The 27,257-nt window shown below is 38.0% G+C and overlaps 2 protein-coding genes across 2 annotated transcripts; one reads left to right on the top strand and one right to left on the bottom strand.

Annotated features, from left to right (window-relative positions):
* Nucleotides 1–7,665: 7,665 nt before the first annotated feature.
* Nucleotides 7,666–10,673, bottom strand: mrpl22 (mitochondrial ribosomal protein L22). Its single transcript, XM_015398832.1, has 7 exons — nucleotides 10,607–10,673; nucleotides 10,471–10,513; nucleotides 9,077–9,212; nucleotides 8,913–8,978; nucleotides 8,376–8,453; nucleotides 8,188–8,257; nucleotides 7,666–7,912 (listed from the first exon to the last, which is right to left on the bottom strand). Exons 1-7 carry the CDS (start codon nucleotides 10,629–10,631, stop codon nucleotides 7,704–7,706), a joined length of 627 nt encoding a protein of 208 aa, XP_015254318.1. The 5' UTR covers nucleotides 10,632–10,673; the 3' UTR covers nucleotides 7,666–7,703.
* Nucleotides 10,674–10,932: 259 nt separating this feature from the next.
* gemin5 (gem nuclear organelle associated protein 5) lies at nucleotides 10,933–27,184 on the top strand. The gene is made up of 28 exons (XM_015398836.1): nucleotides 10,933–11,181; nucleotides 11,763–11,917; nucleotides 12,099–12,280; nucleotides 13,408–13,559; nucleotides 13,663–13,761; nucleotides 13,987–14,119; nucleotides 14,915–15,080; nucleotides 15,495–15,707; nucleotides 16,649–16,734; nucleotides 17,066–17,148; nucleotides 17,490–17,623; nucleotides 17,835–17,908; nucleotides 18,953–19,134; nucleotides 20,030–20,169; nucleotides 21,024–21,195; nucleotides 21,277–21,465; nucleotides 21,538–21,594; nucleotides 21,761–21,880; nucleotides 22,593–22,688; nucleotides 22,775–22,912; nucleotides 23,011–23,158; nucleotides 24,304–24,423; nucleotides 24,511–24,721; nucleotides 24,802–25,068; nucleotides 25,171–25,333; nucleotides 25,447–25,873; nucleotides 26,685–26,772; nucleotides 26,866–27,184. The coding sequence occupies exons 1-28, from the start codon at nucleotides 11,040–11,042 to the stop codon at nucleotides 27,046–27,048; spliced, it is 4,320 nt and encodes a 1,439-aa protein (XP_015254322.1). The 5' UTR covers nucleotides 10,933–11,039; the 3' UTR covers nucleotides 27,049–27,184.
* The last annotated feature ends 73 nt before the right edge of the window (nucleotides 27,185–27,257 follow it).

Genomic DNA, 27,257 nt, shown 5'->3' with positions numbered 1-27,257 from the left:
TTTCAAAATGAAGCCTAATCAGTCTGAAAGGGTAACAAGAAAAGTGATTCCAGGAGATCAAACAACCAATTCAGAAATCAAACAAATTTTGCTGACAATTTGATACCTAATATGGTGTTAATTAGCCAGCACAGTATTTAATGAATGGAGGGATGGTGGTAAAAAGCAGACAAGGACTCGTGGTTTTATAGAGGGATGACAGTTGTGGTGATTTTACTTACAGGCATAGCAAGTGAGTTTGTAACAAAGCACATGGCAACTGTGGGGCTATTTAAAGAGTTGCTGAACTGCATGTATTCTTTTTATTTTTGCAGATAAACTGTCTTAAGCAGAGCCTATAAAAGATGACATCATTATCTTGGTGTTGAGATTGTTCAGGCTCACATACAAACAGGCCTTTATCTGTCCCAAATACAGTAAGCAAAGGTTTCTTTGGACTCAGCAAGCCACCGTTGTAGTTATTGTAGAGCCAACTTTGTAGTTATTGTAGTGTCGAAAATCATACTTAGTCTACCTTTTGTTGCTTAGCAACACTGCTGCCAGCAAAACGGTGGATCTCCTTTGGCTTGTAGCTTGATTTCTCCGACACCATCCCAAATTAGCAACAAAACATCTCAGGATCTAAATTGAATAAGACATTAATGACATTGTCATTGGTTTTTGGAGCTGTAATAACAGCATTTATATTCAAAACGGCATTTTTTCCGATGGTGTACATTAGCTTTTTATTGGGCTTAATTACGCTTTTAAGCAGCAGGTAGAAACTGATGCAACAAAAAGTTTTTAGACTGGCAGATTGTAATGGTTAAAATCCTTTACCATTAGATTCCAACCTTTTCAATCAGCGAACTGACCCTACATCTGTTTCCTTTAATGGAGGTCAGCCTAGTAGATACTCCTCTATTGTACATAAAAGGTGCAAAGGCAGCACTTTTTGGGATGATATAACAGAGCTTTGGACTTCAGAACCTTTTCTAAGATTTATTTGAAAGTTTCAACTTTGTTGCAGAGAAACTAAGTGAAACATTTTTTAAAGGTTGAAATACATTTTATTCCGGTCCAGATGTGCATGTTCCAGTTCAAATTAAATGCCTGCCTTACTTTACATTATGTGTGTTTTCTAAATATATACACATTGAAAAATTACTTTTGAATCCTTATTATTGAAGAAAAATCTATGTAATCTATTGAACTCTTCTCCATCATTTACTCCGTATAAGAGTAAAGTAGATATAGTACACATTACATATACTGGTCAATGTATATGCTCTTGTTGATGTTTAAATGCAAATAAAATAGACATTAAACAGCTGGGTATATAATGTTCTGCTGATAATAGAAGAGGTGGGTGAGAGTAAGAATAAGAAGCTGCCTGCTATTTTCCGAAGTATGAGGTGTTTTGTGCGGAGGGACCAAGGTGGCCTCCAACCTGAGATTGGGGGCACTTGTCTGCTGAAATTGGGGCCAGCAGATGGCATTTCATTTGAAAATACACTCAAAGCTGCTCACAGCTGACAAGAGCTTTGGAGGGATTCGAAGACTGGCAGACACACAAACCAGATTGGTCACATCAGGAGCAGAAACCTAAAGGCCAATTAGAATCAGTGTAGAGTGAAGCTCTGGGCCTAGAAAAACAAAGTGACACCCTAGCCTTTTAGAAATACACATTTCCAAAGAAGCCGTGCTTTGAGGTCCTGAGTTTGGTCCCTGAGGGCTGATTTTTTTTTCTCCTTGCATTCGATTTGTTAGTAGCATGATATCTTGCAAAAATTTAAATAAAGCAGACAAATTTAAAGGTAATAACTTTTACTAAACAAACAAAATCCCAAAAAAGATTTGCAAGAGTTGAATGAATTTAGATTCAATGCCAGTAAAATCAGAAGTGGCAAACTGCTTTTACTGCTTAAGAAACATTCTTGAAATAATGCCAAACAAAACCCATAAAGTGGAAAACCATTATTGTTAAGATGGACAGATATAAACACAAAAAAAAAATAGTATTGCAAATGAAACAAGGTTAAAATGTATTCTAGAGTATTTGGGAAGCAGAAATGTGGAAGTCTGCACATCATCTGTCATAATCTCAGCACTGATCCTGGTCCAATTCCTCACAAGACACACCTGCTCAGCTCCGCCACATTCTCATTTCTCCTTCATCTGATCCACCTGCACCTATCAGTACATAACCAGCCTTCAGACCAAACATCAGTGCCAGATTATTTTGAACCATTGATGAGATCTATTTTGACTCCTGCCTGACCTGATTGCCTGCCTGTTCTGTCTGACCTTGATCTGTTTGTCTGCCTGCCCTTTGCCTAACCTGGAACTGCTTCTTGACCTTGTCCTGGATTTCCCTCTGGTGCTACATTGTTATCTGACCATGGACTTCTTTCCCAACTATGGATTCTGGTTTTTCCTCCTGTTCCTCATGCCTACTATTGTCTTCATGGTTCTGACCCTCTACCTGACCAAGGACCATCGTAGCTCGGCTGGAGTTATTCTCTGGGACCTCCTGACCAGTGACAGCCACTTCAGTGCTTTTTGCTGACTCAAACCTAACTTTGTGCCTCTTCTTCAACTGAGGACTACAAGATGAGGTTCATGCCCTAGTTGCTGACACCACCTGCAGTAGTTTTGTTGCAATAAACTGTGTTAAGCTTTCATACTGGTTGTCAGGTTTGAATTCTGGGTCCATCTATTCTGATCATTACATCATCTTAATGTAATGTTAAATCAGATATCAATTAACTGCTTAATTTATGAAGAGTTAAATTTTATCCATTATTTAAGGTGAACAACCTCTCAAATAAGTCTGTGGGTGGTACAGTCACTCTTTTTAAGGGAAGGGTGAAATTTAACCGTTAAACTGAGTCACTGTGCATGTAGTTATAAAAATAAACTGCTTGGACTTTGAGCTGCAACACTTCCTGCTGGGGTAACAGTATTAGAGTAAATTACTTAAAAAAGCTTAACAAGGTAATTAGGAAGGCTGGCTCTGTTGCTGAAACTCCTCAAGAATCTCTGGAGATTCACCCTGCTATGTTTGTATTTGATGCAATTTGTTTTCTTTTTCTGAGATGCCTCCATGGCAGCTGCTGCAAACCTTTGCCTGAACAAGGTGGAAAAGGGGTCCTGAAACCTTCTCCACTTGCTGACCGAGGTAGCTGAACAAGGTCCTTCTGATGATCTGGCTCCCTCTGTCTGCTCCTACTGTCCCAATTTTTGGTGGCAGAAGACTGAAACTGCAACAGGACATTGGCAGATGCAGGATGACTATCCAAGTGAAAACTCATTAAATTTAAAACAAGGAGGGAATTGCAAAACTAGTATTATCGTTCTTAAACATGTTTTATATCTAAAATGTTTCTATTCTTTCTTTTGATTGATATTGGTGGCTTTCAATCTGCTTTTAAACACAATAAAGGAACCAGGCTATAAAGCCCCAATGATATACACTGAAAAAAATAATGCTACCGTGCTAATTTTTTTTATGTGCTAAAATAACTAAATATTATTAAGTTAATACCAGAAACAGTTACTTTGTTTTTCCAAAATCATATTACATTAAGATAAATAAAGATGAACAGTAATCAGTATTCTTTAAAATTAGATATCTTAATAAATTGTTACACCAATACTGATTTTTTTTTAAATCAATTTAAAACAGACATGCTGGATAGGGTAGGATATTTTCTTTCTTTTTCAAAATCCAAACAACACAGTCCACACAGATCAACCCCTTCAAGTGTTCAGTAAGTTCATAAATATTCAAGTGCGTGGGTTCTTTCAGCTGCTCCAGGAGATGCCACAGTGAGGGGCAATAATGTAAACCAGTCCTAAAATCCTGATGATTTACTCACATATTGTTTGCCATTCCTTTTCAGTTGGCCTGCAGTGTTTTATGATTTTAACCAGTACAAATCAAATTTATTTCACTTTACATTTCGGTAGTGTGACAATTCAAAGTGCTGTATATGAGAAGAAATAGAAGAGTACATTGCAGTGGCAAAAAAGCAACACAAATAATTTGAAAGCATAATTAATAAAATGGTAAATGGCCTATACTTATATAGTGCTTTTTCAAGTCAGGAGACTTCTACAAAGTGTTTTACACTACATTCAATCATTTACTCAATCACCCACACACACTGATGGTGCCAAGCTACATTATAGCCACAGCTGCCCTGGAGCTCACTGACAGAATCGAGGCTGCCGTACACTGGCGCCACCGGGCCCTCTGACCACCATCAGTAGGCAATGCAGGTGAAGTGTCTTGCCCACGGACACAAAGACACTAAAAGCCGGCTTGAATTGTCAACACTTCAATTTCAGGGCAGACTCCTACATCTGACACCACTGACGTCCCCACAAATACTTAATTCAGGATAATAATAATAAAAAACATTAAATGAATTATTAAAAATTAAGGAAAGTTGGACAAAAAATAATAACTAATCAGGTTTGGATAGTACAGCCAAAAAACACTCTAAACAAATATGTTTTCCATCTATAATTCAAGCAAATTAGGTTTTCAAAGATTTTACAGATTTTTTGAAATTTTATTCCGCATTAGGTGAGAATAACAATGAAAAGCTGCTTCTCCTAGTTTGGTTCTGGGAGTAGATTTCTGTAACATTTTTTTTTTTTTGCTACTCAGGCGTATAATTACCTTGTAAAATATCAGATATTATTCTTCCCTTTTTTATTACTGTCATATCACTGGAAGAGAAACCCTTATTTTTATTTATGTTATTGTTTCTAAGAAAATATTCAAGAAATTTAATTTCCCTGGAAAGATAAAATTCATGTCTTTGATAAAGTTATATTTTATTGACAAGATAGTGATTACATTTTACATCAGCCAAGTAAAGCAGGTGGATAGCACATCTAACATGCTAATTCCATAGGAAATAAGTCAAGCAAACAAAATTAGGAGTCTAAAAAGTTACATTTTGCTTTTATAACCATGGAGTAAGCTTTTTACAGTTTAAATTATTTTTTTGTGAAATCTAACCATGCCCAATAATTAAACATTGTGTTTATTTTTTTAATAAACATTGTGTTTAATAAAGAACATCCCGGAGCTTGTTTCTCACAGAGCTTTGGTTAAAGTGACGGGCTGACGATCAGTGATCCTGACAGGTTTGGACTCAGAGGAGGAGTAGTGCTGACTGCTGTCACACTGACAGAACCACCAAACCCATCAGGGTGAAACAGTGACAGAGGAACTGGCACACACTTCAGACTCTATTTACGCCTGTCGGATCAAAGCAAGCTCCAAAAACAGAGCTGCAGTGGGATGTTTGTGTTTTTTTTTTAATGCCTGTAAATGTGCTGCAGTTGGAGGAGGGACACCATGAAGGCAGAACAATAATTGTGTGCACTCTCCTCTTCATGATGTATAACTGTCACAGTTTGATTTACATTTTTATTTTAAACTACAAAAACATTTCAAATTTCTCACCAGATATTTCATTATTACTACGGTCACATTTAGATTATCTGCTTCCATCTATGGAAGGTATACTTGATCCAATTTTGTCTGTCTTATTTATGGCGTTTCAACCCTAATATGACCGAGGCAGGTTCAATTCAATTCAGTTTATTTATACAGCGCCAATTCACAACACGTCATCTCGAGGCACTTTACAATTCAACTAGATCATACAGTCATATTGAGTCAAAATTTTCTATCTAAAGGAAGGAAGGAAGGAAGGAAGGAAGGAAGGAAGGAAGGAAGGAAGGAAGAAGAGGAGAGGATTGAGTAATCTGTATTTGCTGGTATTTTGATATGTGTCTATATTGTGGCCACATGCATATTACTGTGCATGCATACACATATGTATGTATGGGTTACAATTTAACTACCGGTAGTTTAAATTGTAACCCATACATACAAGAACTTGTAGAATAATATAGGGACATGATTGGATAAGGTATTGCTTCATCCTTTTCCCTCTCGAAAATCTTCCGATTTGTTCACAAAATCTTCTGTTGGGTGGTTTTAGTTTGTTATTAATGTTGTTTATTTTTATAACATGTAAACATATGTATATATGCATATATGTGTATGGGTTTTCTAAAAGTTTTCATTGTAAGAGGATCACAGATATCAAATAAGATCAATTATTTTTCTATTTACAAATTTATCCATTGGAACTATTTGATGAAGTCTGAGATTCTATTGACGAAGAACAATCTATCATTTAAAAAAAAATAAAAAAATCTCCTTTTCTGTTTTAGTCTGATGCCCTAAAGCAAGATAAGCAGCGGAAGACAAGCACAAAAAGCATTTTCTTTCCTGAAAAATTCCATGTCTTCCAGAATTATGTCTCCAGGGTTCCCTGTTATTTTAGTAATATGAAAATAAATCACTTCAAGTGGACTGTATAGAATAAATATAGAATATTCTTATCAAGTGTTAGGCCTATGTACTCTCCACAAGAATGGAGAAGTATCTCACTCCCATGGCTAGGAGAGTATTACCACTTTAAAAAAAAAAAAATAAGCTAGGGTAGGATAAAACAATCCTTATACCACAGTTGGCTAATTCAAGCCTTTTAAGTAGCAAGGGAAAAAGTGAAAAAATACATTGTGGTTATCAAAAACTGTATACATAAAATATGCAACTAACTAGGTTAAAATGATTTTATAAAATAGAAATACTCCCCAATTGACAGCAAAGATGTAAAAATAAAAGTTAAAATTGGACAAGAGCAATGATGGTTATAAAGTCTAACAGTTATCTCCAACCAGCTGCACTGACTTAACCGGGCATCCCATGACAGAGCAGCCTTCCCGTTATCTAAAGCCTGATCCACCTCCCGGTGTTATAGAAGCTATCGCTCCAATCGACTAAAGAATGGAAAACATCTGATGCCACCAGTCATGAATGGCATTTAATAGCACCCCTTCCATTGAAAAAGATCTCAGCCTCATCGGCAGTCTGTTCTGATGGATCCTGTAAATATTGTTACTAGTGTCCAGTTTATATTCAGTTCACTGTCAATTTCCTGGATGTTTGTTCCTGCCCTGTTCTTGTAGTTCTTGCAGTTTTGGGAGAGAAACAGACGTTAAAGACTGTATTCTTCTGTAGATTTTCTTCACATAGCTTTAGTTTCCCCAACAGTTTCAAAATATTATCTGTAGTAACCTCTGAATCCTGAACAAAATGTAAAGTTGAAATGGGAGCAGATCGTAGTTATTTCCCATCTGGCAGCATGACACTCCTGGTTTTCTGCATGTGATCTCACCCACTCAAGATTTGACACCAGAAAGGGGCAAATGTATTTCAAGCCATGGATCTGATTTTCAGCCCAGGAAACAATCCAATTTAAACCTCATAGTTTTCCTGACTAACCCTGGTTAGTCTTTTGAATTGCCCAGAGTAACCCTGTGGTGTTGACTGCAGGCACCTTTAATGAGCAATTAAGAATCAGATCCAAGTACAATTAATCCTCCATTATATCTAATGGCTACACATTACAGACTTTTCACAAAGATTAAAAGCTCAAATCTAGTGCAGGGATACAGGAGAGAACCCACCTAGTCTGACTGAAAAATAATTTAAAAAATTATAATTAAATAAACGGCAATGCTTTCTATAAAAACTCAACTCTGGGAAAATAAGCAAGCAAAAACTTTTCTTTTTGTTTTATTTTAAATTATTTACAAATATCAAACGACACAAAAACAATAGTGTTCTAAAGGCTGTGGATGATGGTCCGGTTCTTCAAGCTTTGGACATACTCTTTGGCTTGATCAAAGCTAGTACTCTGCTCTGGTTTGGGTGGCACACCCTCAACCAGCTTCACAAAGTAGTGGCAATAAACTTTGTCCATGATGCCAAACATGCCTCTGCCATGGTAGCGGATCCTCTTTAGGTATTTGCCTTTGCCCGAGAATGACTCAGCTGAAGGAAAAGAAACACAATTAAAGAATACAGAATTATTCCTTTTCCCACTAAAGTATCCAAAACTAAAGAAGAAATCTAAGCAGATGTTGATTAAACTCATAGCTAATCCAGGCTTCATAAATTTATTCTAGACACAAAGGCAGCAAGTGAGTCTGACCATTAACATTTCAACCATTTGTCTATATGTGAATCAATCACAAATCAATTGGACCTCTGTTGGCTGTTGTTTACTAAATTAGTATTTTGATGCATTACTGTTTGCAGATACTCACCTACATAGAGGTTGGATTTATACTCTACATTGTGGTTCTTGACCGCCATCTCTTGAGCTTCAAGAAGAACCTGAAACAGGCAAACAGCAGCTTTCATGCACACGTTTGACAAAACTTAAGGCAGGGGGAAACTGTAAAAACAAAACTCAATAAGTAAAATATGGATCAGTTATCATGCAGCAGCGAACCTCTTTCATGATCTTTGCTCCTTTCTTGTCATTGAATTCCAGCTGTGCAATAGCTTCGTCGATGCTCATCCCCCGGATCTGTAAGGAAAAAAACTGCATCAGATGGTGGTGAATGTTTCCTTATAATTATGGGTCGCTATATCCAAATTTTCAAACAATAAACACAATATACTTTTAAAAGATGAAGCAAAAAACTAAAAGCTGAAAAGGGAAAATAAATCTAAACTTTTTAACACCTTTGATGTGAAATTGTAAAACTGTTCATGTTTTATATACGATTTTGATAAGTCAACATATTTCTTACTCAATTTTTGTATAAATGTAAACAATCAAATTGTAGTGGATACATTTTTTGGGACAAATTTTAAGTATTTAATACAAAAATTGTACAAATTATTCTTTTAACAAAGAAAAACTTTACTTTTTGCAATATGCCATTTTAGCTCCTGTAAGTTTTCAGCAGTTTTTGTAGGGATTCCAAACGAGAGTAGAAAAAAAATTTATGGGAAGGACTGAACTCGTGGCAGATAGCCTCACCATTTTGGCCAAGTACCACATCTTATCCTTGCTGTACTTTATCTGCCTCCTGCTGTGATAAACCTCCTGCAGAGAGAGAGCAAGTTAGAAAAATGTTGTTGAGATGCCAAGTTTTTTTTTTTTTACTCATCCAAGGTCTCATAAGAATTACTGAAGACACTTACTGCAGGTCTGCGGGGCTCGTCCTGCAGCTGAGGAGGATATACTTTATGGTTGTTCTTCTCCCAGTGTTTGGAATTTAATGAAATGCTTGTGTGGAGGCATGAGAGCTGCTGTGATGCACCACCCAGAGTCGGTAATCTGAAACAATGGAGATGAAAGATGAAAAGGAACAATTCAGCATGGCCGGAATTGGCTAAAAATATACAACTGACTTTTCCAAGGCTTCTGGGATCATGAAAACTCACAAAGAGCTTCAACCCTAAGAACCTTTTCTTTTAGTATGAGGCTTAAAAACAGTAAAATAAAGCCTTAATTTATTCAGTTAAAGGATAGATCGAAATGTTAACATGTATAATTGGTTAGTTTGAGCAACCAAATATAACTGACAAGTTGCCAGTTCTGACAAGGCAACCAAAGCAGGATGGATTCCCCAGAAAATCTAAGGTTTCATACTGTATATCAAAAAATAACCTATTCAGAGTAGAATAAAGCATACAAGTTTAAACATTCAAAGGTATGTGGACTTGATATCAAAGGTTTCTGATTGCAAATATTGTCCTAAATGCAATGCAAGCTTGAAAAGAAAATAAAGTAGGAGATATGAACATAACCTATATTAGATAAGTAAAGCTTATTTGTTTTAAGATGAAATTTGGTATAATTTATCAAATGGATGTAAAGTTTAACATGAATAAAAGAATCTGTAAACAGCATAGAATAAATCGGTTTGGGATAGACAAGTGTTAACTATTTTAAAATTTAAAAGCAAACTACAGGTTAGGGCATAGAGCTTGGAATTCTGAGGTTGCGAGTTTGAGCCCCACTCCCACAGACCTCCACTCTGGATCTCTGAGCAACCGTTAACCCCCAATTGCTCCATGATAGCAGGTAAATTTCTCAAAAAATAAATGTAATTTTTTTGTTTTTTTATATAATTCTCCAAGATGAGATCAATAAAGTTCAATTATTATTATTATTATTATTATTATTATTATTATTATTATTATTACTAATAATATATCAAAAATGGGCTAGAATAGACAAAAATAACAGTAAAACGATTATGTTCTACAAAATCAGGTACATTTTTAAACACCATTTTAAAAAGGTAGTTAAAGTTAATTATAAAATTATTTACATTTTCAAGTAGGAATCACCACATTTCTTTCTTACGTAAAAAACAATACAACATATATATTTATAAACTTAAATATTGCAAGGCAACAGAGATAAATGAATAAGTAAACAGGCAGTATTACTACAAGTTAAAGCCTTATATTTTATAAAAGGTGACAAAACTCGTATGTTTGCATCAACATGGTATAGAAATAGCAACCTATGCAGTTCGTCCTCGGACATTAGCTTTACAGCTAACAGGTTCTTAATATTTTCTCACCTCGAGTGAAGCGACCCAGCTATATTCCTAATGAAAGCGACACCTGCAAAAAACGTGAGCATTTAAGAGACTTGGCAATATGCATACATTTATTATTATTATTATTATTTTTACTATTAAAATAGGTGTTCCTTACCACGACCTGTCATTGCAGCCGCCATATTGGAAAACTTCACGACGTAACACGGTTCGCTTTACGGTAGCAGTGTTTATCTGTTAAAGTAAAAGTAGAAACTTTCATAAGAACGAATAATTTCATGTTTATCCTGATATCATCATCAGCTGTTATTTAAACAAAAAAAAATTGGTTCCAACTTTAAATCAGGGTTTTTAAAAAAAAGGCAAACGTCGTACGGTTTGACCCATAGATATCCATAATAAATTATTATGGATATCTATGGTTTGACCCTATTAGGATTCCGTACCTTTGGCAGGATTTTTGCGACAACGCGCTGCTCTTTAACGTTACAGCTGCAAGACTACAGGCAGCATGTGAGGAGTTTATTTTGATTTACTCAGACTTAAATAGTAAAATAAATTAAACCTTTATTCAAGGTTTCTGAGGCGCCATGCCTGAGAGGACACTTCCCGCCTCCCCTAATTGGTACAACTCGCGCTGCAGCGATGTCAGCAGGAGCGGTTTGTTGGGAGTCGGTGCCAAAAACGTAATCTACTTGATAGAGGTCTCTGCTGCCTCATGCAGGGTTACAGGTGAGCTTGTGCACACTGTCAACGACATATAACACCATAAAGTAATAGGTTTTTAATTATATTTTTTTTCTGGAACTTAGAAAATAAGTTAGAAACTATGTCTTCGAACTCAGTATCCATGGTAATTCAATTTCTCTACATTTTCTTTTACTTTTTTTTTTTGTCTTGCCTCCAAAAGTTTTACATCAATGGATATGCTTTAACTCAGGAACATTTTGTTTTGAAACAGGGTCTATGTCTTTGGTGTCTTCTCTCATTCTCATTACTTTTACCAGAATATTTCTCTTGGTCATCAGTTTATTGTTTTAAGCTGTATTTTTAGATCTGAAAGCTAGTAGCTCATGTAGTGTTAAATTGTCAGTGATTGTACTTATGCTAAAACAGAAAAGGGCTGGGAATGTTATATAAAAATGTGACTTTAGTAGCTTTTAATTGAATAGCTGCACATTTAGAGTTCAGGTCTGGATATTATGAAGCATCTTAATGATTTTTCTTTCTTAATATATGGAAACTGCAGATTAAAGTCTCCATCCTCGTTCTTTGTCTGTGTGAACAGTACTTTAGTGCTCTGTGTTTTGCAGGTGAGCTTGCTGGCCACAGAGATTTGGTGTCAGGATTTTCCTTCTGCCAGCACCCTGAGCAGAGTCACATCTGTGTCAGCTCCTCCACTGATGGCAGCATAATCTACTGGGACTCCAGCAAGAAGACTTTGATCAGCAAGAATGTGGCGCATCAGGTACGTTTAGAATCATTCTGACTGCTTTGCACTAACAGAATGAGTTAAGTGTCTGTTCTGGCCCATGTTATGCTGAATCAGGATAGTAGATTGATGTTTTGTTTTAATAGTTTAAGATAAGTTATCTGCAAAATTTTAGATCACATGGCAGAATTAAATTGGGTTGTTTTGTGTTTATCAGAGTCCCATCTCAGCAGTGCACTGGTCCCCTGTGGATAAAAACCTGGTGGTATCGGGTGACGAAAAGGGAGTGGTGGTTTGCCACTGGTTCCACACTGGCGACACGACCAGCTTCTTCCCTGAGCCAAGGACCATTTTCTGCCTGACCTGCTCTCCTCACAGCTGGAAGTCTGTGGCTGTAGGGTAGGTGGATCATTCCACATCACTTTACTCCACAATTAAGGGTGGAAGATTGTGGCTTTATACCAGGTTACTAGTTTAAATATTTCTGATTGTTTAATTGCTGTTTGTTAACTGACTAACATTTATCGGTGAGTAGTAGTAGTCTCCTGACTTTGCTAACTACCACTCATTGAACTGCAAACCTCCAGAACTAACAAAAGCTACGTTCAAACTGCAGCCTGAAGTGACCCAAATCCGATTTTTTTTTTTTGCCCATATGCAAACTCGATCTGATTTTTTTCATGACAGTCTGAACAACACAGATCCAATTTTTTTCCAATGTTACCCAGTCCGCTTGGCTCTGTGGTCCTGAATTTGATCCGAAACGGATCTTTTCAAATGCGGCCAGTTTCTGAAAACAGCCAGGCTGAATCCATCCTACCTGAATGTCATTAATACCCAACAGTGGTCACTCTTCTGCCTCTTGTTACGCAGAAGTGGCAAGAAAAACAACAACCATGGCGGACGATGATGCAGAGAGTATTATTTATCTTGAACCACTTTAGAAAGATTGAGTTTTTTAAAGTTGGGAATGATCAACAAATGTTCTCCAGCACTACCATCCATGTTTACTTCCATAAACACAGAGCACGCTTGCTTGTGAAGTCATTGCGTACTCTGCTGCGCATGCAGGACACTTAGGTTGTATGAATTCAGTTCAAACCGGAGATCACAAACAAGACGCATATATTTGGAAATGTGAACAGTAGTGCAAAAAATTTTTGTTTTCCAAAAATTTGGATTGAGCATCAAGGCCTGCAGTGTGAACGTAGCCTAAGACTCCTAAGTAGATGTCGAAAGGTGATCACAAAAAGCTACATTTAAGTCTGTTGCAGTTTCCTAACAATAAAAAGTTAGGATATTTACCCACTTTAACATTTGCCCCAAAATGCTGTATAATCCATAGAACATCTCCTTTTAGAAGAGTTTAATCAAGGTGTCACTCTTTATTAATTTGGGTATTTTGTTGCAGAACTGAAAAGTCAAGGATTATCAAAAGATGGTTTAGGGAATGATTGGTAAATAATCACAAGTTCCAGTGAAATGGTTCCCTTGAAACTTGTGTAATGATAAACAAACCAACGCAGGTACAAAGACGGGATGATCGTGCTGATTGACATAAGTAAAAAAGGCGAGGTGATGCAGCGTCTGCGGGGGCATGACAACGAGATCCATTCGCTGGCATGGTCCCCTCAGATTGGAGAGGAGGCCCTCTACGCCAGAGCTGATGAACACGAAGGTAACTTTATCATGTCAACTTAAAACATGTGTATATATGTATTATTAAAAAAAAAAAAAATATGACCTCGATTTAAATCTAATGCTTATGTGGTATGAATCAGCAAACAATGGAGTTTCAACAGGAGAAGAATCCGGCTGCTATCTGGCTTCTGGGAGCAAAGACCAGACGGTGAGGATCTGGAGCACTGCCAAGGGAAAAGGTGAGGGAGAGCATTTCATTAAAAAACTTTTTTTTTTTTTTATATTTTTTTTTTTTTTTTTGTTCAATTGTAATGGAAGGGTATATAGTTTAAGAAATCTCTCTACAAGTTTAAGGCTAGAATGAAATTATTTGGAAGACTGTTCCTTCATCAGCTCCTCTATATATAGATCGCTTTAGAGAGCTGATTGCTGAGTCCTCCTTGTTTTCCACTCTCTCCTAACAGGCGTGATGACTCTAAAGCTGCCGTTTCTTAAGAGAAGAGGCTCTGCTGTTGACCCTGGGGTAAAAGAGAGGATCTGGCTCAACGTCCACTGGCCGAAAGGACGAGCGATGCAGCTCGTTTCCAGCTGCTTCAGGTTCAGAGTTCCTTACAGAGGGCTGAAAAATTCAGGGAGTAAAAATTTTCAGATTAAAATACACCTAACTACTCCTCAGGGATGAATATTGTTGATCAGGAAGATAGATCTCCCATTTAAAACTAAATAGAATGATAATTTTTCAGAGTTCTGATTGAAAAAAAACTCTGTTATAGCTTAAAATCATACTCCGTAAGGTTTCCCAGCCTTTTATTCACTGGTTAAGTCTGAAAAGATTAATTTAAAGTAAAAAAAAAAAAAGTTAAGTATTAGTCAATGGGAAAAATGTTATGGGAAGAAATGCTTTTATTAAAATTGAAGGTTACAGAAATATTTGCACTGGCAAAAATTTGGGTAGCATCAGGTCACTGAAGACTTTTTCTGATTAGTATTTTTTATTTATTTATTTTTTGCTAGTGAAAAAGATACAAATTTTCAGTCGTACCAAAACAACCAGAAAAAAACAGTGATACTCAACTTCCCTGAGACTTGACGGGAACTGTTAGGTCTAATCATGTAAAAAAACTACAAGTTGAGCCTTTAAAATACTCTAGCTTGCTTTGAAATAAATCAAAACTACTGTTACCTACAATTAAGCATGTTAGATTATCTGTAATGCTGTTGGACTGTCTCTGTTACTAAGTAACGCGTGATTTCATGTAGTTCACCAAAATATTTTAAATAGAAATATTGTAGTTTGTGCAAGAAAACTAAAATCTAATGTTGTAGGGCTTCAGTGAACAGCGTTTAAGCAGTTTTCAGCCAAAATGCTGATGCTATCTCTCATATGTCCAGCGGTGAGTTGGTGATGTGGGATTTGACCAAAACTGGGAAGCAAAAGTGGAGTCTGTTCGGAACATCTTCCGAGGGTCAGAACCACAGCCGGATCGTTTTCAACATGAGTTCTGTTCAGCTGCAGGACGGCCAAGAACTGCTGATCAGCACTTCTATGGACAGAGAGGTGGGTCACCTGCTTTTACCTAAAAACTAAACAAGTTTTGCATTAGAATCATATATATATATAGGCCTATGAGGGAATGTGTGGTCATTCATAGTTTTAAAGATTATTTAATTGTAAAAAAACAGCTAAAGAAATAGCCTTTCAAAGTAACCCCTTCCCAGTCCTAATGTGATGCAATAAAGATAATCTAACTAATCTAACTTTAAAAGTTGCTGTTTGATCTAAACTCTGAGGGATAACCATGAGCTGCACTTTATTTAGAAACAGCTGTCTTGTAGAAATGTGAAATATATTTCTTTCTCATGCACTATAGTCTGCGTTTTTATCTTTGAGTTATGCTGAAGTTGCACTCCTGAAACCACAGAAGCATCAGGTGGGTAACAGAGCGGATGTTTTCTTTTTGAAACATCTCAGATTAAATGCTGGGACCTGAACTCTCTGAGTTGCTGCTGGACCCTTCCCACCCTGGGGGGCCACATCTACACCCTGACCTTCTCCCCCGTGGGTGTCGGCTGTTTGGCGCTGGGCGTCGGCGACAACTTGATTCGAGTGTGGAACACACTGAGCACCCAGAACCAGTATGATGTCAGATCCTTTTGGCAGGGAATCAAGTCGAAGGTCACAGCGGTAAGAATCATTCTGCTTTGCTAGGCTGACAAATTTTCTTTATTCCCCTTCTGTCTACAGCAACAACAGAGATTTTCCTAGTATGAAAACATCTAGGCCTAATTATAGTCTCTAAACCTTGAGAAATAATCTGCTACAATACAATCCAAAGAAATTAGGCCTCCATGATATTAGGGAAATGCAAATGCTCAGTTTGAGCTGCTTTCTGCTGAGGCTGACTGTGTGTAGAGAAGACAGATGCAGACACACAAAGGGAAGATGGAAGCACTGATCCATAAATGCTTTCTAAGTTTAAGAAGGTAATGGCAAACAAGCTCCATCGGTGGCTCTGTCTAGGAAAGAACCGGATTAGCAGGTGAGCTCTGAGCAGGTTTTTAAGTCAAAAGGACGAAAGCGAGCACATCCAGTTAGTAAAAACTGATTCAGGATAAAAGACACTATAAGCTCTATCAAAAAGGGATGTTATTATAAGCTTAGTCTTAAAAGTACAAAATTAAGCTGTCTGCTCCGCTCTGTGAGCCAAATGTATTTTTAGTATGCTGAATGTGAATGGGTGACACTGTACTTGTTATTAGAAATACATTGAGACATTATTTTGCAATATGCTCTTTGGAAGTCTTTGTAGTTTATGCTTGTTATGCCATCATTATGTCTTTACATGATGTCTGGAAAATGCTAAAATTGAATTCCAGTGTTTTCAAGGCCTGGATAGGTATGAAAAAAGAATGCCCATGTCCTCATTTATTTACTTTTCTTCACCCTTTTTCATCTGTCCTTCCTTTATTTATTCCTGATATCGTTTCTTGTTGTTTTTTATGTTTTCTACCTTTTTTTTCCTGTTATTTTTTGCTGTTCTTCTTGTCGTTTCTGTGATCAGGCCCTATGCAGTCTTAACAGGAGTTCTGCTGTGAGATTTTAATTTATTTTTGGTTTCATCGCAGCTGGCATGGCACCCGCAAAAAGAGGGATCCTTGGCCTTTGGAACCGATGATGGAAAAGTTGGGATCTATGACGTCTTTTCCAGCAAGTAAGATCCTCTGTGCCAGGATTAGTAAAATTCACTCCATCGCTGTCCTTCTCCTAATTGCTTTTGACTTACTGCTGAGTCAATAAGGCAGCTCATGTGTTATAGTTTCTATTCATTATATCCCTCAGTGGTTTGAGCCAAGTCTGGCATGAGCTCCATGTTACCTCTATTTTGTCGATTAGATTCAGTCGTTTTCTATGCTAAGACTTCAAATTTCTTCTCTTTTCAAACTGTGGAAATAAATAAAAAAGTGGTTTTCCTTCTCAAAGCTGACAGGCTATTTAGACATCAACTGTGTCTTTCTAATTCTGTTATTTCTGGTTCTCTACAGGCCTCCTCAGATATCGAGCTCCTATCACAGGAAGACTGTGTACACATTGGCCTGGGGGCCCCTGGTCCCTCCACTGTCATTTGGTAAGTTCCCATTGAACAGCTGCTGTTTTCTCAGAAGCTTCTGGAGCTGCAGATATCTACATCAAATATTAAGCCTACATAATTGGCAAAGAGTCCTGTATAGGTGTGAAATAAATTCAGAAATAAACTGAGCTAAAGTCAAGCTGCTTTCCAATTTAGGCCTGTTTTTTAATAAGCTCTCCATGTAATTAGGAGACAAACCCTTTTGTTGCACTGCCAATCATTTATTTCTCATCTTAACAATATAATAAAACCACCTGATACTTGTAACCTGATGCCAGTTTCGACAGCACAGCTCCTCATTAGGAAGAGATTCTATGTCTGAAACCTGTTTTTGTCAGGTGCTGAAGGAAAGCAGAGCTACAGTCTGTACAGCTGTGCTGGTGAAGGTGTGATCCTGCAGCACGACCCATGGAGGCTAAACGGAGAGGCATCAGATATCGACAAGCTTATCAGAGACACAAACAACATCCAGGTGGGATGTGTGGGAGGGGCTTATCAGGGAGGCCATGCTAAAATGTAAAGCAGTTTGAGCATAAAGTGTCTCTATTGCAAGCTTAATTATACAATCCATTTTACCATTGCTATTTTACATATTTACATATATGTATTTTTTTTAGCATGGAAGTTTTAAAAGAGTCCATATTCTGACTTGTTTCCACTGAACCTGTTTTCCGTCTCAACAGCACAAGTTGTCTCCACACACAGACCTCAGCTGGAAGCCGGATGGGAAGGTTGTCGCCATTGGCAACGAGGATGGGTGAGTGACATGATCTATTCACCCTCCAAGCCTCAATTTGTCCAAATTTAGCTTGAGATACAGGAAGAACAGAATAAGAAGACCAGTTCTCTCTGAACTGTTGAGGAGCTGACATCACTTTCTGCTCTGATTTCTGAATCCTTGTTGCTAATGTGAAGCAGCTTAGATGATACAGATCAGCACCTCTGAAAAAAAGCTTTCCATAAAGTTACCATAGTCAACGGTCAGGTATTTCTTTTTTTTTCTTTTTTTTTTGACCCTCCAGAACTTCATTTAGTGCAGTGACTGCTTTTTGTTTTAATCAGTCCTCTTTAACTCCAGACCCTTTACACCTTAAGATTTTTTTTTTTTCTTGAACTATTTCAATTAACCACATTTTGTGGTGAAAGCCTACATCTTTTGTGAGACTCAAATTGAAAAAGTTAACATTTTGTTGCTTGTGTTTTTACCCTATTTAATGTAATAGTTTAGATTAAGTCATTTTGTTTTTTAATGATATTTTTTAAATAATATTTTTGGTCTGTTGCTTTTTCATTCACCACAAGCTCCTTTAATGAGCCTGGTGTTATTTTATTATTTTTTTTTTTTACTGTAAAATAGTCCTAACAATCTTTTTTTGCTTAGCTGTACTAACCCTTACTCTGATTCTGCAATATCAACAACTCACTGAGCTAGAGAGGAAAGTTTAGACCAATTTTGGTCATCAAGTTGCAATATGACCGACAGTAGGCCTAAATAGAACGGAAAACAATGAAGAGTTCCCACACTTCCTTTTTTAATTCCAGAAATCAGTTTTGTGTGTGTGGCTGATTGTATAGCAAAATATCTTGATATGATTCCAGTGCAGCATATAAAAAGTCAAATAAGTGGCATCAGTTTAGTTGTTTTAATAGTTGGTTTTTGATCAAGCAGAGCTGCTGCAACACTTTACTTCAAGTCTCATTTCAAAGTTCCTTCATAGGAACCTCCCACTTTGTGGTCAAAGCACATATTTCTTTCTCCCCGAGTCTTTCTGAAGGTCCGACCCTTTTCTCTCTTCTGCAGGAGCATCGATGTTTACCAGGCTCCAAGTCTGAAGCTGCTGTGCAGCATCCAGCAGCACCACAAGATCATCAACACGTTACAGTGGCACCCTGACCATGGCTCTACACCTGAACTCCACTGCCTGCTGGCCTCAGGCTCCAGTAACGCCATCGTCTACGTGCACGACCTCAAAACTGTCTTAGGTTTGAGCATGTTCTTATTTAATCAGAAACATTCTAACCATGCATTGCTCCGTTTCAAATAGATATTCAATGATAATGATACCATGCTTTTGCATTTCTAGTTTATCTTTTAGGAATTTGCAGGTATACCAAAATATTCCAAATGCTTTTTCATCTAGCTTTTTTTTTTACGGACTATTCTTACCAGAGATGGTGTCCCAGGTTGAATTTATAACTTAATAATTATTTCTAAACAATAAGAAAATTATTTGAGCTTTTACTTCAATAACTAGCAAACCCTGTGTGTATCTAAAAAAGTAGATTGTTACTTTAACTGTAAGATTTCCTGGATCTGCTAACTTTGAGCTGAACTGGATAATAATTATGCTGTTTATCAGTTGCTATAGTTGCTGATTAACTACTTTAATTTCTTTCTCATCTCTGCCTCATTCAGTCTGTGACCTTTAACATTTTGGGTATTTATGTTCGGGGAGATGATCTACTGCCGATTGGCTAAACAGTATGATAATGTGAAATGACTGTTTACGACACTTGGGACATATGAGTCTCAGTGAAATATTTTCAAATGAATGAAATGAAGTTTACCCTTTTAAGTTCAGCCTTCTTGTCCTTTGCTGATAACTCAAACCCTTTTTTTCAGGGCTGAATAGTTTGCTGACATCTGTCAACACAACACAATAAAAAATATTTTTTTCCTTTCTGATGAGGTTCTCCTTTTTCTTAATCTGCTCACTGGAGTGGCTAATTTTATATTCTTTACTTAACAACAACAACAACACTTTAAGTAGTGTTGTCAGAATAGTTTGACACTGATTTTATGACATTGTTTGATATCAGTTTTCCGTTTGTAGAAAATTTTGATTTCTTTCTTTTTTTTGTTTGTTTGTTTCCACAGAAAATCCCCCCGAGAGCCCAGTGCTGCTGACTGAGCCATATCGTAGGCTGCCTGGGCACACGGCTAAAATCACCGGCATGGCCTGGAGTCCACACCACAGCGGCCGACTGGTCACTGCCTCGTACGACGGCACCGCTCAGGTCTGTATGAAAATGGAACTGGATAGTAACAGGATATGCTGTTACTTTACGGGTGCTGGTGAAGATTCTCATTCATCCAGGTCATGGTCATTCCAAAAAAAGAAAGTTAAAAAACAATCCACTAGACTTTTTGCTTCCCATCCAGGAAGCTTTTTCAATTCAAAATGTCAGGAATAGCGTTAGGTTCAAGGTTTTATACAGTAGCCCATCAAAACCATTTGTTTGTTTTGAAAACATGCAAATTGAAACGGATGAAGGGGTCCACCCCTTTGGAATGGGGGTTGTTTGGCTTCCTTTGTTAGACTGCAATGCCCCATACCTGTCTAAGTGTCTGAAAGGGTTGTTGTTAAAGGGAAACATTATCCTGTAATTACTTTACAGGAAAAATGAACTATTTTTCCTTTCTTAAAATGTATTTTCAAACTTTATTCACCATCAAACCTTGAATCAATCAAACCTGTTCTCCATGCTTCTGGTCATAAAAGCTCACATCTCAAATTTTGTAAGCAAGCCCTCTGTCTGTCAGTTCATCCATAATTTTATCCATATGAGTGTTGATCGATTAGCCATTTGTCCAGTAATCAATCCACTCCTTTTAGTAATCCAGACACACATTTATCCAGTTTCGTCACCTTTTCTGGCCTTTGAGGCCTAGTTTCTATAGAAATGGCAGCTTAAAACAGAAACATCCATCACCATACTTTAAATATGGGTTAAAAAGTCTGGGAATAAAAGATTTGAGTCTTAAAAATTAAAGATATGTAGAAAGTCTGAAACAACATAAAATGTTCCCAAAGTGATCCATCCATTTCTAGTCATTACAGTGGACTATTGTGTTGTGTCCCTCTATGTAGGTGTGGGATGTCCAAGAGGAGGCAGCTATCTCCAACTACCGCGGCCACACTGGTTATTTGCTGTGTGTGGATTGGTCTCCGGTTGATCCAGATGTGATTTGGACTGGAGGGAAAGACTTTACGGTTCACGAGTGGAGGGTGTCTGAGCAGGAGTTCACAAAGCCTCCTAAAGGTAAAGGTAGGCACGAAATAGGCATCTGGATGATATCAGTAAAACCACTTCATATAAGATTGTGCTGTGGTTTAATCTCAGGGAAGAAGATGGTTCTGCTACAAGAGAAGAAGCAGAGAAAGAAGAACAACACTGGATCCGGAGGACCGGTTGAGCCTAAGCTAAACGGAGATGCAGTGACTGAAGGAAAGGTGACGATGGAGCAGGGTCCATCTGTTGAAGATGAAGAGGAAGAAGTCATATCAGCAAACAGCCTTGATTCTCCAGCAGGTAACAATATATTAGATAATGCAAGCAGGTCTCAGTTAATAGCATATGAAAAAATACATCTTTTATTTTCAGCAGCTCCTGAGATGCAGAGGAAACCTACTTCTGCTGCAAAAAGTAAAGAGAAACCAGGTCTGTGATTTAAACTCTTTAGACACATGAAGAAATAAAGATCATTTTTAACTGCTAGTTTGTAAAAAATTAACCTCTAATGGGTTTTTTTCTCAGTTTAATGCAAGTATTAGACCAGCCCTTAGTTTGTGAATATCTCATGATATCTTCTCTGATGCTTCATCAGATCTGCTGAAGAAGAAAAAGCCTCGCTCCATGCTGCCCCTCAGTACATCCATGGACCACAGGCCTAAAGAGGAGCTGCTGCAAGACTGCGTGACTCTGGCTTCAGTCAGAAACTCCGATGGTGAGAAGGGACTGCAGATATGAATTGGCTTATGCTACAATCTGGTGCAGCTCATCAAATTGTGACTCTTATATTTGAGCTGTACATTTTACCTTTTCAAATAGTTATTATGTTTGCTTCAGAAATGTCAGTCATTCATTTGTTGGACTCAGCAGCTCCATAAAAAAAAAAAAAAAACAGAAACAGAAACTGTTCTCAAACTCTGCCCCCCTTTCAGTGCTGGGCCCGTCTCAGTATATGGAAGCATTACATGATTCGGGCCCAGATTTGATTGTTTTTAAATAAGGATTTCTACAAAATTATTCAAATGATAATTGTTTTTTTTTTTGTTTTTTTTCTAAGGTTAATATTTGTGTGATCATTTTCTCTATAATCTTTTTGCTGCTGTAAACACCAGAATTCCCCCATTGTGGGACCATAAAGGGATTTTCTATTTTATTCCAATAAATGTACTGGATGTTTTAAAGGAGGATGAGGCCTGAATACAAAATAATTAACTTCCCGATCATAATTATACGCTGCTTTGCACTGGTCTGTCTCATGAAGATATTTGGCTGCAACTTGACCAAGTACGAAGCTTTTTTTTTGTGACATACATTAAACTTTTTAGTCAAAAGGTGTTGATCCAGATGGAAATCATATCAGTATATCTGCATCAACTTGCAACTTAGAAATTACACTTGTTGATTTAAGTTTTTGTGTGTTCTTTCAGCGCCACCTGCAGGCTGTGTCCCAGGCAAAGGAGATTACATCCATCTGGGTTTGTTTCATGACAGAGAAGCCCTTTACCGGATGTTTGAGGCTGAAGGTTTGTGAGGTTTCTTTTCCCTCCAGCTGCTGCTCTTCAGCCTGTTATAAGTTTTAATTACCTTTTTTTGTAAATTTTTCCTTTAGAGGAGAGCCATGTGGAGGCAGGCCACTATGATTCTGTCACGTATCTGCGGCTGTGGAGCGGAGACCTCCAGGGGGCGCTGCAGCTAGCCACTGAAAAAGGAGAGCTGAACGACCACCTGCTGTCTATTGCTCCCATGGGTAACAAGTTTGCATCCAGAGTTGGTCCTGCTGTATTCTTGTTTCTCTATTTCTGTTTTTATCTTTGGGAAACTCTCTGTTTCTCCCCTTGCCCACAGCTGGCTTTGAGGTGTGGCGCCGTACGGTAGAGGCCTTTGTCAAACAGCTGTGTCTGCAGGAGCAGTTCCTGAAGGCAGCATCCCACCTACTGTCACTCAACAAGGTGTATGAAGCTGTTGACCTGCTCAGATCCAACAAGCTCTACAGGTCTGTGTCTCCCAGTGTTTTTACATAGAGGACAGTTATAAGGGGCTCAGTTGTATTAGTTTATTTACAGTAGATTTTTTTTCTACTGTAAATATGCTCAAAATTTTACAGATTTGTCTGAGAATTTAACATTTTTTTAATTTTCATAAATGTCATTTTAACTCTGAATTATGGTGAGAAAGCTAATTTTGATTTGGAAAAAAGTAAGAAACGATATCACCCGGTTAGTTTTTCCATGTTTGTTAAAATTAACAAGTGACCTAAAGAGCTGAGAAATTAATTATTTTTAGTTATTTGTGTTTTTGTTGTAGCTTTAGTGGATGAGCCTCCAGTCAACGCTGCACACTTAACTAGAACAGACTTTGTTGGACAGAATTTGTTGGTTCTTTGTAAATAAAAAAAAAATAATAATCTTTAATCACAATTAACACTGTGCATCCCTCCATAGAGGCACAACTCTAAGCTTAAAACTCTCAGCAAGCTCCAAGCTCTTTTTTTAACCATCAAAAAGTTTCTGGCTGCTCACTTTTTATGGTACTGGAACTGGCAGAGCTCGCTGGAAACAGTTGGTTTGCTGGCACACACTTTACTTTCAAACATAATACAAAAAAGTGGATAAGTTTGAGCTAAATATTAACCCGATGCATCCATCTGAAGTTTGTTTAGGACCAATAAATTAGAACTCCCAGTTATGTCAAAGTTCCAACCATCTGAATCGTGTTTATCATCTCAGAGATGGGTCACTGTCCTGACTGTGGAGCATGGAGGACAGCTGAGATTTTCTTTACTCAAGGGAGGGGATCAGGCCGGAGGGTATTATGTATGTTAAAATTTTAACTCCACTCAAGATCTTAAAGTCAAAATAAAGACTTTATCGGGACCTGTTAAAATTTAGCACATCTATTAGTCATCAGAGTCCAGAAAGAACAATGCTGGATTGTTTTTTCAAAAGGTTTAAATGTAAAGATAGTGTTTTGCTAAGATAGAGATAACATGAATGTTTAGACAGTTTTTTTTTTTTTTTTAAAGCTACTGTAAATCAGAATGAAGTGCATTCCTGGTAAAGACTTTTGTTTTAAAGCTGTTTAATTTATGGTTCCGCTAAGCTCCTGTCTAACAGGGCGTTCCTTCCGTTTGTTTCTCAGGGAAGCCATAGCTTTGGCAAAGGCCCGGCTTTCAGCAGAGGACCCTCTGTTGAGGGATCTTTACACGTGTTGGGCTGCTGTGCTGGAGAAAGATGGACATTTATCTTCTGCTGCTAAATGGTCAGAACCCAGAACAACAGAACTAGACTCAGAATTTGGACTGTGACAATAACCTATTTTTTTTTCCTGCCTCTTTTTTTGTCTCAGTTTCCTTGCTGCTGGCTGCAGTTTCGATGCAGCCAAAGTCATCTCCAAAAAAAACGATGTCCCGTCCCTGAGGACTGCAGCCGATGTGGCAAGAATCTCTGGAGAGAAAGTTCTGGCTCAGTCACTGACGCTAAGATGCGCCAAAGACCTTGCAGCTGCTCAGGACTGGGTTGGCGCACAGGAGGTCCTGAGCTCCCAGAGCCCCTTACTGGTCAGGACCTGTCATAGCTTGAATCCTCTTCTAAAACAGAATTGATAGATGCATCTAATCTGAATCTCTCTGCTCTGCAGGCCCACAGACTCCACTTGTGTGTGGCGGAGCTGTTGTCTGTAACGCTTGCAGGCTCCGGCGTCTACTCCCCAACTTCCTGTGTCTCTTGTCATCCGTGGGCAACGCTAAAAGGTTCCAACACCCTGCAGGACAGAGTGAGAGACATCTGGGACGAAGAGTTTCAGGTTTTCCCAAACTCAGCTGGAGATTTGAGCACTGAGGTTCTTCTACAAGAGCTGAAGTCTGTGGAGACTCCAGCACGGGGTGCTAGTATCCCTCTCAGACAGGTACATGTAAAACAAAACAAAAAAAAAGACTAAAGAGAATTAAACATAAACCTGGAAATGGACTGATTTTTTTTTTATTTTTGTCCATGTCCCCATCTTTAGGCCCTGTTGTACTCGTCAGTCCATCTAACTCGCTCCCTGCTCAGCTGGTTACAGAACGATGATAAACTGCTTATTGCAGAGCTGTGGCAGTCTTTGGCTTGGGTCAGGGAGGCAGGAAACTTTGGTGTCACTGCAATGTTCTGCCGGCTGCTCTTCCCCGAAGGTACCCCACCCAAAGCAAAGAAAACATTTCTTTAAGATTCTATTTAAGCCGGATTGAAAGCAGTCTGCAGGGATTTTCCTAAATAGTAATGAAGCAATCCATTTGTCATTCAGGTGATGTCGGGATATTTTCCAGCAAGCATTCCAAAACCCTCCAACACTTTGAAGCTGAAGCCAGCAGCCTGCAGGCGTTTGTTTGTTACCATCGTCTGTATGAGTGCTGGTGGAGGAACTCGGAGGTCAAAAATGGAACCTGCTCAGACGGTGAGAACGAGTTAAACAGCAAAGAGACGACTGCAGAAACGCTGGAGTTGGAGGAGAGCATCTGCAAAAGGAGCAGCAGCTCTAAAGAACTTGACTTTGAGCCGTCTGTGCTTCTGTCTGAGCCCCATGCTGCCTGTCAGGCTATTCAGAAATCTGTAAGAGATCTCCAGGAGCGACTGTCCGCTATGGTTCTACAGCACAGCCAAGTCCGACAAGGACAACCGGACAGTCAGTCACAATCCTCAGATCAGCAGGAAGCAGCTAAGGAAGCGCAGAGGTTAGTTTCATTAACTTCACTGCATTATTTTCACTGTCATTGAAATTAAAGGTTCTTAAAATAACATTGTAATCACCTAATCTCAGTGTTAAAAAAAAAATAAGTCTTTTTTTAATTTTTTTTTATTCAATGTTTGTTGTAGTTCTGGTAGATTCTGTCTGAAAACTAATAGGCCCATGATCCAGAGCAATACGCACCATTTCCAGTTACCTTCAGCATGAATTCCTTGGACGTTAATTCCTATAGACTGTCGTTTTTAAAAAAAATCCTATCAAACGGTGATGGTACAAATATTTAGTGAGTTTAAGAATAAATAGAGTTGTCTGCTTTTATTACTATTAGTTGGCTCCTCTGAGCAGGTTTGAGCAGGAGATAGACCAATTAGGTCCTCATCTGCAGGAATAAACGAGGCTGTTTGTGCAGTAAGCAAAGATCGGGTAAAAATAATTATTTGCTTGTCTAGTCTTTAGAAGGTGAAATGAACTTCATATGCAGTGAGTCTGAATGCTCTCGCTTCTCTTCAGTATCAAATGAAAGAGCTGATGTTTCAGGCATCCTAGACAAGGGTCAGAATTCTCAGAATGAGTTATTTTACTGCAGGGAGATATGTCTGAGTTTTCCTTCTGGATCAGTTACACCTGCACTCCAATCTCTAATAAGCTGGAAAAAGATGGATAGGCAATGACTTTTAAATTGAAGGTGCACTTCAAGCGTGACAGTCTTACAGGGTTAATTTTGTACAAACAGAACGTTTTAACAGGTGCGCTCGGCCTTTTTGTGACTTATTTTCTTGACGTTTCTTTGTTTGCAGTTCTGAAGAACAGGAAACGTTTCTCTCTTTGTCCTCAAAGATATCCAAACTCCAAGAGGAGATGACTAACATTCCCAACACAATCAAGGTACATAACTAGCAGTTAATGAGGAGACTAATGGGTTGGCAAGTCTGGATCCAAAGAATTGCAAATGACAACTTTAAATTTATGGTCTTGCAGATGTTTCCTCGCCCAGATGTGGTGGAATGTTGCCTTGTTCTCTTGCATCTCAGCAAGACTTCTCCCATGTCTGATGCTCTACAAGAACAAGCAAAAGACCTGCTCCAAAAATATGGAACAAGTCCCTTCATCTTAAAAGCATCCCGAAGATTCCTGACAACATCCGGCTTTCATTTGGACTGAAACAAACTCCTCACTCACAGCTTTTTCTGAAATAAAACTATCTTTGAAAATAATTGAGTCAATGAAACTGCATCAAGACATGGATTTTCTTTGTTTGACTGAATTTAAGTTAAAGCTTCTTTATCTCAAGTTTTATGTTCTACTTTGCTGAGGAACACAAAGGATATTTACATAATTTGGAATGAGCAAAAACATGCATTTTGGTTGAA

The sequence above is a fragment of the Cyprinodon variegatus genome, unplaced genomic scaffold (assembly GCF_000732505.1).
Source record: "Cyprinodon variegatus isolate N-32 unplaced genomic scaffold, C_variegatus-1.0 Scaffold965, whole genome shotgun sequence".
NCBI classification, from domain to species: Eukaryota; Metazoa; Chordata; class Actinopteri; order Cyprinodontiformes; family Cyprinodontidae; genus Cyprinodon; species Cyprinodon variegatus.
This window is presented reverse-complemented; position numbering and strand designations above follow the sequence as displayed.

Bases quoted from the DNA above. Each gene is read 5' to 3' on its own strand.
- mrpl22 (XM_015398832.1), bottom strand. From the start codon at position 10,631: ATGGCGGCTGCAATGACAGGTCGTG. The intron at 10,514-10,606 runs GTAAGGAACACC...CGTTTTTTGCAG, and splicing joins GGCTGCAATGACAGGTCGTG to GTGTCGCTTTCATTAGGAAT. The intron at 8,979-9,076 runs GTAAGTGTCTTC...CTCTCTCTGCAG, and splicing joins ACGAGCCCCGCAGACCTGCA to GAGGTTTATCACAGCAGGAG.
- gemin5 (XM_015398836.1), top strand. From the start codon at position 11,040: ATGCCTGAGAGGACACTTCCCGCCTCCCCTAATTGGTACAACTCGCGC. The intron at 19,135-20,029 runs GTTTGAGCATGT...TTGTTTCCACAG, and splicing joins CGACCTCAAAACTGTCTTAG to AAAATCCCCCCGAGAGCCCA. The intron at 26,773-26,865 runs GTACATAACTAG...ATGGTCTTGCAG, and splicing joins ACATTCCCAACACAATCAAG to ATGTTTCCTCGCCCAGATGT.